This window comes from Anguilla rostrata, chromosome 1 (assembly GCF_018555375.3).
Source record: "Anguilla rostrata isolate EN2019 chromosome 1, ASM1855537v3, whole genome shotgun sequence".
In the NCBI taxonomy this organism is placed as follows: Eukaryota; Metazoa; Chordata; class Actinopteri; order Anguilliformes; family Anguillidae; genus Anguilla; species Anguilla rostrata.
In genome coordinates, this window is record NC_057933.1 from 66,548,098 (window position 1) to 66,560,065 (window position 11,968).

At 45.4% G+C, this 11,968-nt stretch overlaps 1 protein-coding gene across 4 annotated transcripts in view; it reads left to right on the plus strand.

Annotated features, from left to right (window-relative positions):
- otud7b (OTU deubiquitinase 7B) overlaps positions 1-8,028 on the plus strand; it is a 37,168-nt gene extending 29,140 nt beyond the window's left edge. For 3 of the 4 annotated variants that reach the window (XM_064351083.1, XM_064351066.1, XM_064351074.1), the window contains exons 11-12: positions 1,427-1,511; positions 2,217-8,028. In XM_064351083.1, the coding sequence (XP_064207153.1) occupies positions 1,427-1,511; positions 2,217-3,707 (1,576 nt within the window). In that variant the 3' untranslated portion in view covers positions 3,708-8,028. The remainder of the gene's footprint in view (positions 1-1,426; positions 1,512-2,216) is intronic. The other variant, XM_064351093.1, reaches the window with a different exon arrangement.
- The last annotated feature ends 3,940 nt before the right edge of the window (positions 8,029-11,968 follow it).

Genomic DNA, 11,968 nt, shown 5'->3' on the forward strand with positions numbered 1-11,968 from the left:
TTCATATTGCACATATCGTTATCTTGCTGTTGTAGCTCATTCTCCTGCCTCCTGGTTTGACCTACCGTAACATTCTGACCTAGCCTATGCTTACTGTGTGAACTGGACTTAATGGGCTCATGGCTATGGATAACTGTTACATAATGAGTATTGTACCTTCCCGGACATGCGTTTTGTAGTTGTTCCAGTGACCTTCGGTATGCACTTATTGTACGCCACTTTGTATCAAATGGTCTGCCAAATAAACGTGATGTAATACAGACCGCCGCCAGGGCCTGGACTGGCCTGCTCTGAGCCAGAGTCGCCGCCATCATTCAGACCGTCGCAGAGCGCTTTTAATCCTGCTCTTCAGCAGGTGCCGGCTGCTCACTTATTTTCACTTGCTGACCTGCTGCATCAACATAGCTTGCATTTGGGTTCATCTTGAGAATTTAGAATTAAACTCTTTTAAACTCGATTATGCCTAGTCAGGTCACAACAGACTGCTCTGTATAGGTCAGTGACAGTCACCAGAGTGTGCTCCCCTCCCTCCTGTCTAAGGCTGCTAAGTTTACTTTGAGAGCTCTGACGTAAAGCCAAAATGGGAAACCTGGCCAAGTGAAATGGATTTGAGCCAGGGAGGAGAACTGGCTATGGGAACTGTAAGGAAACTAGAACCAGAGGAGAGACAAAATGATTTTTCACTGTCCCGGTACCAGAGCAGAAATGCTGTTTAATTCCAAAGAATCACGGAGACGGAGTCAACAAATGATTAGCACATGGCCCGGAGCAGTAGAGTGTTCTCCGTGGAGAGGGAAACATCTGTTTGTCTGCGTTTAACCAGCAAAACAACAGCCTGTCTGTCCTAAAGCCCTTTGCATCCAAGATAAACTCAGTAGTTAGGCGGGGATTAACACTAATTGCTGTCTGAATGGAGCACCAGGTGAGCCAAATATAGCCCTGAACAGAGTGTGAAGGAAGATCTTTTTTTAGTGTCTCGTGGTGGACTGTGGGTGTGCCTGGCTGCTGGATTCTCAGAAACGCCTTCCGATGAAGTTTACGTAAGATAAGGCCTCACATGCTCTATAAAAAGTAACAAAGATGGTGGACGCTCAGTGTGCTTTACTTTGAAGTTTTATCCGTGCAAAGCTCTATCACAGGAAGTCCTTAAACAGTTCAACTAAGAATGTGCGGGCTCTGGTGTGCCTGTACAAACACGATACATACCATATATATTTTAAAAAAAATAAAAAATAAAAAAATTGCACAGAAAATGGAGGCAGTAAATGTCTCGCTGTACAAGACGACTGAATCGCTAAGGGATCACAGCAAGCGGACGCCTACGGTAGATGCTATATTAACTACACAAAGCGGCGCGGGGGCAAGGCGGTGTGGTCATGGGGAAAAGTGCCTGTTTTAATGAAACTGTCCCGTTTGCCTCCCCCAGCGTCACTCTGTCACTGGAGGCGAAGCTGCACTTACTGCACACCTACATGACGGTCACATGGCTTCCGCTGCCCTGTGAAGTGCAGGTGAGTCTCGTGGGTCCTCCCGCTGTGTCGGTTCGCGTCTGCACTGAGCGTGTGCAAACTGCTCAGACACAAGGGGGGGCATTGCACTGGCTGATGGGAAAGGGTGCAGCCATTTCAGGCCCGGACACGAGCCTGGTGTGAAAACAGTTCGACCAGCCCGTCTGAAGTGAGTCCCCAGCTCGTCTGACATGGCTCTCCAGTCCGACTGAAATGGGTCTCCGACCCGTTTGAAATGGGTCTCAAATCCGACTGAAATGGTTCTCCGGTTTTTGGCTTTCAAAATTCTGTCTCTGGCATCTCTAGCATTGGTTTTAATCTCGGAACTGTAGACCCAGCCTATTGGAGGCAATAATTACTAGTCCGTGGAAAGTTTTCTGTCATGAAAGGCTCTTGATTTATCGAAATAACTTTGCTGATATTTTACATTCATCTGTGTGGATTTGGAGGCTTATTTGCTCGTTTGCAAACACACCGAAATGAACAGGAAGCCCTTAGTGTGTCGGCCTGCGTCACCCTTCCTGCTGCCAGCTCACTGGTGTTTGTATGGTTCTGTCGTGTTAGTTTCCATCTGAATGGGGGGGGGGAAGGGCCACCATTAAGCACACTGAGTGGAAGAACAGCTCGCTGTTGTAACTGTTGTTTATCAGTTTAATGTGCCATCGTTCTTCTGTCTGTCTGAATGTCTGTCTGTCTGTCGGTCTCCAGCAGGCCCCGCTGGCCCAGCCCGAGTCACCCACAGCCTCAGCCGGAGACGAGGCCCGGACGCCCCCGGACTCGGGCGAGTCGGACAAGGAGTCGGTCTGCAGCAGCACCAACGGCCACTGCGAGGGCAGCGCAGCCAATGGGAACGGAGCGCCGGCCAAAATGAGCGGGGGCTCGTCCAGCTCGTCCAGCTCGTCCAGCTCCAGCTCGGGCGGGGCGGGGACGGGGACGGGGACGGGGACTGGGGCGGGGGCGGAGGCGGGCAGCAAGGAGAAGGCCAAGAAGGACAAGGACAAAGACAAGAAGAGGGCCGACTCTGTGGCCAACAAGCTGGGCAGCTTCGGCAAGAGCCTGGGCAGCAAGCTGAAGAAGAACATGGGCGGGCTGATGACGGGCAAGGGGCCGGCGGGGGGCGGGGCCAAACAGGCCGGGGAGAGCCAGGAGAAGAAGAAGAAGGGCTCTCTGAAGGGACGGAAAGGCAGCAAGGACGGCTCGCCCTCCGCCCACGGCGGCTCCGAGGATTCTGGGAAGGGCTCCCCCTCCTCGGGCAGCGAGCGGCAGAGGGCGGACGGCTGTGGCGGCGGGGACGGCTGCCGGTACGGCGCCGACGTGAAGGTGAGCCTGGGCATCCTGCGGGCGGCCATGCAGGGCGAGCGCAAGTTCATCTTCGCCGGCCTCCTGACCACCAGCAGCCGCCAGCCCTTCCAGGAGGAGATGATCCAGCGCTACCTGGCCGACGCAGAGGACCGCTTCCGCGCCGAGCAGGAGCAGCGGCGCGAGGCCGAGAGGAAGGGCGTGGCGGGCGTGGCGGGGCCGCCCGCCGGGCCCCAGGCCAGGAAGGAGGGGGCGGAGCCGGGCTACCGCGGCTACGAGGCCCGGGAGGTTCTGGGCGACGGCTCCCCGCCCTCCTTCAGCCACCTCAAGGCCTCGGCCTTCTCCCCCGCCGTCTACTCTGGCGTGGTGCCCATCCCGCGGCCCGCCCTCATGGACCGGACCCCCGCCTCGCTGTCCCCCCACCTGCCCCCGCCGCTCTACGCGGACTCGCGCCGGCAGCTGGCGGGCGGGTACCCCGGCCTGCCCTCCTACGTCACCCTCCCGCGCCACTGCCCGCTGGCCCGGGGGCCCCCCCGCGCCCAGTACCACCCCCCCGGCGTGGGCAGCCCCTCCCGCGCGGGCCCTGGCCTCGCCCCCTACCCCCTGGCCCAGATCCCCCCGGACTACCCCTTAGAGCCCGCGAGGGGCGGGGACGTGGGCGGCGGCTACAGCAACGGCGTGCGTGAGGCGCGCTCGGGCTCGGACGCCAGGGGGGGCCCCCCGCCCGTCAGGCACTACTCTCTGGGCAGCGCCGGGGGCCTGGGGGGGTCGCAGTCCTCCAAATGCAAAACTCCCAGCTGCAACTACTACGGCCACCCGGAGACGGGCCACTACTGCTCCTACTGCTACCGGGAGGAGCTGAAGAGGAGGGAGGCAGAGCCGCCCATCCACCGGTTCTGAGCGGACACGGCCCAGGCCACCCCCTCTCACTCTGTCTGTGTCCCTCTCTCTGTTTCTGCTGTCGGACTGTATTAACCCTGCTCCTCCTGTAAGCCACGCCCCCAACCTGTAAGCCACGCCCACCACCTGTAAGCCACGCCCATCCTGTAAGCCACACCACGTCCGGTTTTGAAGGGAGCCTTTTTAACTGGAATGCAATAACGCTGGTGATGATTCTGTCTGTGTGCGGAAGGGGTAGCTGCAGGGCGAGGTCTGGTCGCTGCGGGGGAATGAACACATGTTACTGTAGCTGTGGTCTGTACTGTACCAGGAATCGGGTGTGAACTGCATCTGCTCTCAGGCTTCTCCTCTGTCTGAACTGAACTGCTCCACCTGCTGGAGAAAACGCCAGCCTGCACACGGCATATTCAGACGCAGTTTACTGCAATGCACCGCTTCTCCTCTCGCACACGCAGACATGCACGCGCACGCACACACACACACGCACACACATGTACACGCACATGCACCCAAACAGCCAGACACTGCTGAGGTTCCAGCTGCATATTTGGTTGTGTCTTATCGGTTAATGATATTCAAATAGGCTTTCATAACACACAGGTTATTGTGTTTCCCCCTGCACTGTCCGTCCCTACGAACGCGAGTGATGATTCTTTATGGGCATGTGAAAGCAGAAAGGGGAGCCTATTGCGAACAAACCAAACTCACAAAGCAGTACATGTCGTTACGCGCTTTGTCCTACTGCCACAGAATGTAAGTTTAAAAAAGGCTATGGAATGGAACGTTCTCTGTAGCAGAAAAGCTATGCAACAGCGCTAGGTTGAGCATTACACGCACCCTTTCAGTACCACGCAGGTACTGATGTCAAACACACAGCGCTCATTATCGTTTAAGGCGTGCCTTTTGTTACAGAACGGTGTAGTCATGCACATAAATCTCATCACACTTTTGGCGTGACTCAAAGCACATGCGTGTCTAGCCGTGGAGCATTTTAATACAGTAGGAGTCCCCACTCGATTCCCTGGAGAATTTCCTTTTGAGCACAACTGACTGCTACTTGCGGGTGTTTTGTGTGGAACAAGTGACTGCACTGCCTATGACAGACAAACCCAAACTATCCAATTTTGCTCTTCACATGGTTTTGTGTGTGTGTGTGTGTGTGTGTGCGTGGATAAATGAGCAGTATTTTAACAGAGATGTGGCTTTTATGCAATTTGACAGAAAGTGCTTATGATGGCCTTTTTTTAAAGGCGAGTTTGAGAAAGATGTGCGATTAGGACAGGCTGCTGGTGCTACCGGTCTCGTAGGACACGGGTGTGTCTTAAAGTTCCTGTCCAGGTGACTGAATGTTATTTAACCATGTCTAAATAAGAAGGATGTTGAATCACACACTGTGTAATACTGCTGGGTACTTTGAGAACCTTGAACTTACGCCAGTGCTTTTTAATAATCATGGGTCGGTTATTTATTTTGCATGGCTGTGGAATTCGGCAATCTCCTTAAAGAAAGTAGCCATCTTGACGGCAGTGTTCTATTCTGGTTATTGCATTGGCAAGATTGCAGCATGTCCAAAATGACCTCTATGCATCCAGTTCTCGCGGTCCCTGTTTAAGGTGAGCATATTCAGCGATTAGCAATTATGTAATGAGTGCTTCAGGGTGGTGCCGTGTGTTAGGTATGTGATGGTCCTGGAGGTGGCTGTGTTGGTCTAGCATAACTGGAGTAAGAACACGTCCAGTTAAAGGGTTACACATCGTTATGGGAGATCGAAGGCACGTGACAGTGTGCAGTGAATATGTCCCCCAGTCTAGACCAGTGCAGGTCTTGGTTCCCCTAACTGGCCGCAGTCTCCAGAGCTCTTTCTGCACAAACTGAGCACTTTTATAAGGGGCAGACACTTAAGAGCTGTAGGCCTTGGGTCTGCCAGACGGCTGTGCTGCTGCTTCTGTGCTATTGGGCCTTTTCCAGCAGGGCAGAGTCTGGCTCCACAGGGAGGGGGGGGGGTCTGTTTGGCTTTGGGTGCCACTAGGTAGCATTTTAACCTTGTCCCTGTCTTTCAGTCTCTCTCTCTCTCTCTCTCTCTCTGCTCTGTTCTGACTGCTGCAAGGAATTCTGTCCCACTGCCCCCCTGTTTCACCAGGTTTTTGCCATTTTGTTTAAATGTGCACTAAATTTCACACTGTGTGGGGATGTTATGGTTGGTATACAGCGAGTGTTGTGTCGCTAGAATGATTTTACCCAAGTTGTCCTTTTTTTCTGTTCATTGTAGTGCTAGCAGATTCCTTGCAGCAGTATCAGTATTGACTTCATCACTATCCTTCCTGAATTTATCTATTTGATAAGAAGGCACCCAAGGCTGTTCAGATGTAAAGTACTTGTAATACATCTCAACAAACGGGCTAAATATTACTGTCCGATTTGCAACACATTTACCGTTTTACCCATTCAAATAAGCTGAATAAGTTGCCTGTAGCTCTAAAAGCAACAGAAATGGATTCTGAAACCCAAAGAAATCCTTAATTGGAAAGCAAGTGCGTTTAAATACAGTGTATTTGGGGATGTGTACTTTCTTACAATTGGTAACTTGAGGTAAGCTTTTCAAATGGGTTTGTGCAGTTCCTGGCATGATCAGCAATTATGCATAGTTTGGGCTGTGTAGCAAAAAGCTACATTTAGACTGAATTCTCACAGGTAGTCTGCTACTCCTCACTGCAGGTTCCTGAGGGCCTGAGGGCAAAGGTCAAAGTCTCATTTCAATAAAGTTCACCAGTATAGTGCCAGTAGGTGGCACTCTTGCACTGTTCTTCAGTGTTTAACAATGTCTGTCATGCACTCCTGTTAATGGGTGGAAAATTAGTTGAATGTGTCTTGGATGAAGTCACAGATTCCATTTAAATTTATACTTCTAAGCAGGAGGGATAGAAGGGAAACATGTTCTCGTCTTGAAGGCTTGTATTAGGAGGCAGCATGAGGAACACAGTTTGACATAAATAATTTATTTTTGGGCCATATTCTCCTGTTACGTAACAAATACTGCTTAACTGAGGTAGAATCATACCTTCTGTGTTTTTGGATACAGAAATATATAATTATCGGAGACTAAAATCCCAAACAGTATTTGTGTGTGTGTGTGTGTGTGTGTGTGCACGTGCGTGCACGCGCGTGCGTGCGTGGGTGTGTGTTCACATGTGCACACATTATATCTGTATAATGTCGGCTTTCTACTGAAACGGTAAAACCCTTCAAAAGTGTGATGATTGCTTAGTTTTTTTAATTCCTTTCTTGCGTGTGTGTGAATTTTCTCTCTACTTTATAATTACAGTTAATAACAGCAACAACAGATTCCATTTACTCAAAGAATGGAGCGCTTAAAAATTGGGTTCAGTACTTTTAACTTCAAGACTGCAAACAGGTTTTTTGTATTTAAACAAAAAAGAAGTTGTACAAATGTTATCCTCAAGTTATTTTTTTAGAAATTCAACAATGTTTTACAGTGTTTTTAAAGATTGATAAGAATGTATATCGTTGGACACTAAGGACACAAACAACGACGTAAAGGACTGCGTTTGTGGGAGGAGCCTGGACCGGTGTTTGAATTGGAAATCACTGGGAGTGGACACTGACTTTCAGCCATGACCACAAATGGCCTCTCCCATGTAGGGTTTCTAGCGATCAAGCTAAGTCGCTCATTAACAAACTGACATGGTGAAATTGCTTGAGTGTGTATGTATGGTCGGTTTTTTCAATAATTTCTGTTTGGAATGTTTATTTTAAGGAAATGAGGATGCTCATTTGTGTCTTCATTGTATTGTTCTTTGTTGATCATGGTTGAGCAGACCTGTTTGGGAGGGGGATGGGGTGTTGAACTATTACATACTGACTACAATTGTGAAGTATGGACATGTTTGACTACCAAAGCTCTTACGGAAATCTCCTCCTTTTTAGGGATTTGTTTGCTTTGATTTTATTAATACTACATAGCTGACCCAATATTTATGTTTTGCACATTTTGGTCTTTGGTCATGTCAGACAGGGACCTCATTGATTGAACAACCTAACATGGCATATTTTAGTTTGCATTGTACTGAAACTTTTGCATGGAAATGGCATACGCAACCAGTTTTAACCAAAATATGTCGCTATTTTAGCTGTATCAGTTAAACAAATTGGGCTAACCCTGTTCATTTTGTCCCAATTTAGTGTCATTTTCTAAGGTTAGATGATCTCAGGCTGTGAGGCAATGCAATCTGGATGGACAGAACACCTAGTTTTATGCCCTCAAAGTGTTTTGCGTCATTGAATAAATTCACATTTTCTTTCAGTACTGTTGTGGTGTTTTTATGCTTTAATTCATGTACTCTCTATGCTAGCACAGGAACTCAAAGACCAGGGATTTAAACAATGTTTGAACACAACATTCAATCTCATAATGTCTTTTTGGCAAACCAGTCTGAAACTAAGTTATAACTTTGAGGAATGCATTGAAGCAATATATCATTTTTTTCTCATCAGTCTAAATGCAGTGTAAGAGATTGTATAATTTGATTCCTTTAAAACAGTGGAACCATTCGAGATGAAGTACATGTCGGGAATGACGAAGAAGTGCTTTTTGCAGACACTGTTGGGTATTTTTTTGTAGGTTGTAGCGTGCAAATAGCTTGTTTAATTTGGGGAGCTTGGCTATATGATATGCAGTTTTCAACCAAATGAGAGATTTCATGTTGACTATTCCAAAAACATTCTGGTTTGCTATTCTGTTGAAAAAGTCTGATTGCTCACTTGCCTATTCCTGTGGCAATAGGTGTGTTTTTGTGCGCTGTCCAAACTAACTTTTCTATTGCCGTTTACAGTTGGTGAGAGGGAATTTTTCCAGATGATGTAAGCACCAGCGTCTGGAACCATTTTGCTATGATCTGTATGTCTATCAAAAAAAAACAAAAAAACTTGATGTTTATGTAATATCAATTTTCAGTCTGTGGAAAATTTTAAACCTGTACCTATTTATCCTTGAATATCTCCATTCCTTTAAAAAAATATTAATTTAGACCTTGGTCATTTTGAGAAATACTATTCTTGCATTTTCATCCATTTATTCAGCGAACGAGCTTTGGCCAACACATCTGCAGAGACTCATGCTTTGCGGTCCAATTTCTTAATCCAAAATGCAGTTTCTATTAATCTCCTGTCATCTTCTGTGATGTCTGTACTGCACGGCTCTTTGGATCTGATCTAGTCTGAAGAGAAGCACCTGTTGAAGTCACTCCATCAGTGCAAGAATGGATTTCAGGTGGACTCTTTTAAAAGGCAATTTCTAAATTAAACTGTTGTTGTAATGTTTTACTTCCATGATTTATTCGCTATTTAACAGGACAGGCTTTCATACTTAACTCTAATTATTTAGACTAATGTAAGTGATGAGAATGTAATTCAGTGGTGATTGTTTTCTTGTGGTAGGGGCCAGTTATTGGAAGCAATGCAGGTTAAGTACTTTGCTGAAGGGTACAACAGCAGTGTTGTACCTGGGAATAGAACCTGTGGCCTTTAGGTTACATGAGCAGCTCCTTACCCATTATACTACACTGCCACCCCACAAACTAACTACCTGTAACTAATTTTTTCAGGATATTTGCCCACCTTACTTAGTTTCTGTGGTTGGATTTACAATTTGAGACTCAAAACCAGGAACTATGAACATGTCATTTTGCTGATGCAAGTGTTATTGTTACTGGTGTAAGAGATTTAAGCCCCACGACATTTCCTGTTTAATGCCACGAATCTGCAATTGTTTGTAAAGGCATGGTTTCTTATAATACCACATGTGGTATCTTTTCGAACTGCCCTGCATTGTTTTAAATCCAAACCAAGTACTTTCTGTCATTTCCATCTTGCTTGGGGCATTGGGGAAAGGAAGTATAAATGTTTAAATGCCATAGAGTATGAATGACTGCATGTTGTCAGAATTTAGTGGCTTGCTTATTTGTTTGGTTCTCCATTACAAACCAAAATGGATATGCATGTTAAACGTCAAGCAGGGCTTCAAAGACAAAGTAACCTCATCAAACTGATCTTCAAAATGGGTTCTTATTTTTAGCTATTAACTTTGGCACAGAGTACAAAGCAATTTCTTGAATTTCAGTGGTAAACTTCTTATTTGAGATTCCAGCAAAGTTTCAGCTATGATCTGTGACCATGGTAGGTTCATATTTAGTTTTGGAGTTTTCTTTCTTCTCTGTGGGGTTTCCTTTGATGTTTTGTAAAAATTTGCTTTTTCACCATCTTGTCCCCTTCTGATATTGAGCATATTTTTACTTGTATTTTACTAGTAGATAGACTAATGGGTACAGTGGGTCTTACCAGTCAACAATTTTACCAGCTCAGAGGACCAATGTCCCCAAGCTTTACAGCATTTCAGGGTTTTGAATATTCTGAAGCTATCCTTTGATTTATGAGGAAACAACTGGAGGACAATCCATACTGAAGCTTTGTTTGATACTGAGAATGTGAAAAGCATCAATATTCCATAATTTGTGCACTTAGCAGATTCCTTTATCTGGATATGTTTGGGTGGTTTAGATTTTTTATTATTTTTTTACATTCAATATTACCTTTTTATTCTGCTGGATGCTTACTGAGGCATGTACAGTAGGTTAAAGGCCTTAGTCAAGTATACAAGGGCAGTGGCCCATCTGGACATTGAGCATGCCCAGTTTAACTACTGCTTTGCATTCATCTTTAATTTACTGAGGAATGTGGGTCCCAGTAGTTTGTCAGGTTTTGGGGGGGAAAGGGGGCCTGCTATATAGCATAAGCTCTTCATATTAGTGTTGTCTCAGTCACTCTAAATGGTATTTCATGTAACAAAAAGGCCTTTAAAGGTTAACACATAAAGTAGCTGGCTCGTGTAATTGGGAGCAAAGGCTACTACGCGCCACTCTTGTTTTCTTACTTTCTCTTTGGACCAGACACATTAATGCCTACCGAAGGGAGAACAAAGACTATAATGGGGAAAAATATGTTGTCTTTGAGTCCTGGCCTAGACTTTGAGTATGAGGAAATGTTAGTAATTTGAGGTTGGTTCAGGTGGGTTGGATGGTTGCATAGGAAATGGCAAATGGGGAAAAGTATTGCTTCTAGTTCAACATTGTTGATAATGGATACATAAAATATATCACAGGGCACAAATGTTGCATTTTTAAAATTTAGGAATTATTCAGAAGTATGATACACAAAGATCAACAGTGTAAATGATAGCTACAAATACATTAAGCTGTTGCTGTTTTATTAACTTTTATAATTAGACTTAGCCAAAGAACTGAAAAAATGGCACATGGAATGTATGGTGCACAACACATTGCCGTTGGATATGTTAAGAAGCTTATGGATCTACTTGGCTAACAATTCTGCAATGAAGTGCACATAATTTTACTAGTGTGCCATTCTGTACCTTCCCTGTAACTGCTGCTACAGTATTACTGATTTTCACAATGTTGCTGTGCACTAAAAGCCATTTTAGCAAGTTTCAGTTTGTTCATACACTACAACATTGTCACTAAACTGAATGGGAATATTGTAACAACTTCATATAAGCAATAGTTCACTACCAAGATGGTTTAACCTCTTTTAAGACTTGCATTCCTTTTGCTGACGCTAGAAAATGAAAGTGATAAAGGACTTTAGTTGACTAAGTGGTACTCTTCACCTGTTTCACTGTTAGTTTATGCCATAGGTAAAGCTTAGTTAAATTGTAGGGTCTCCATTTCAACAAAACTGTTGGCATTTAAAATAATATTTCACAGTAGTCTGCCCAATTTGAGGCAAATTGGATTGCAAATCTATCGACTCATCACAGAGGCACTGTTCCAACAACCAGCTTCTCTGTTCTTGATTACATTGTTTAGATTCAATGGCTTTAAGTATTTTTATTGACTATAAACTTAATGATTTTGTTTGGATAAAGTAGGCATGAATTTTATACATTTAAATATTTTAGGACTAAAATATAATTTGAGAGAAACGTAGTGAGTAATATATGGTTAATTTACTTATTTGTGATGATAGTCTATTTCATATCTGGAAATATAAATAAACTAATGTAATTTTGACTATGTATCCCACAATCCGAAAAGAAATATGTATATTATTGATGTTCTAAAAAGAAAAAAAAAGAAATAACCCTTGAAAACAAGAATCCCGTGTTAATTTATGTACTTCTAAGAAAGCCATACTGCCCCTTTAAGAAACGGAACCGCGACCTCCCCCTC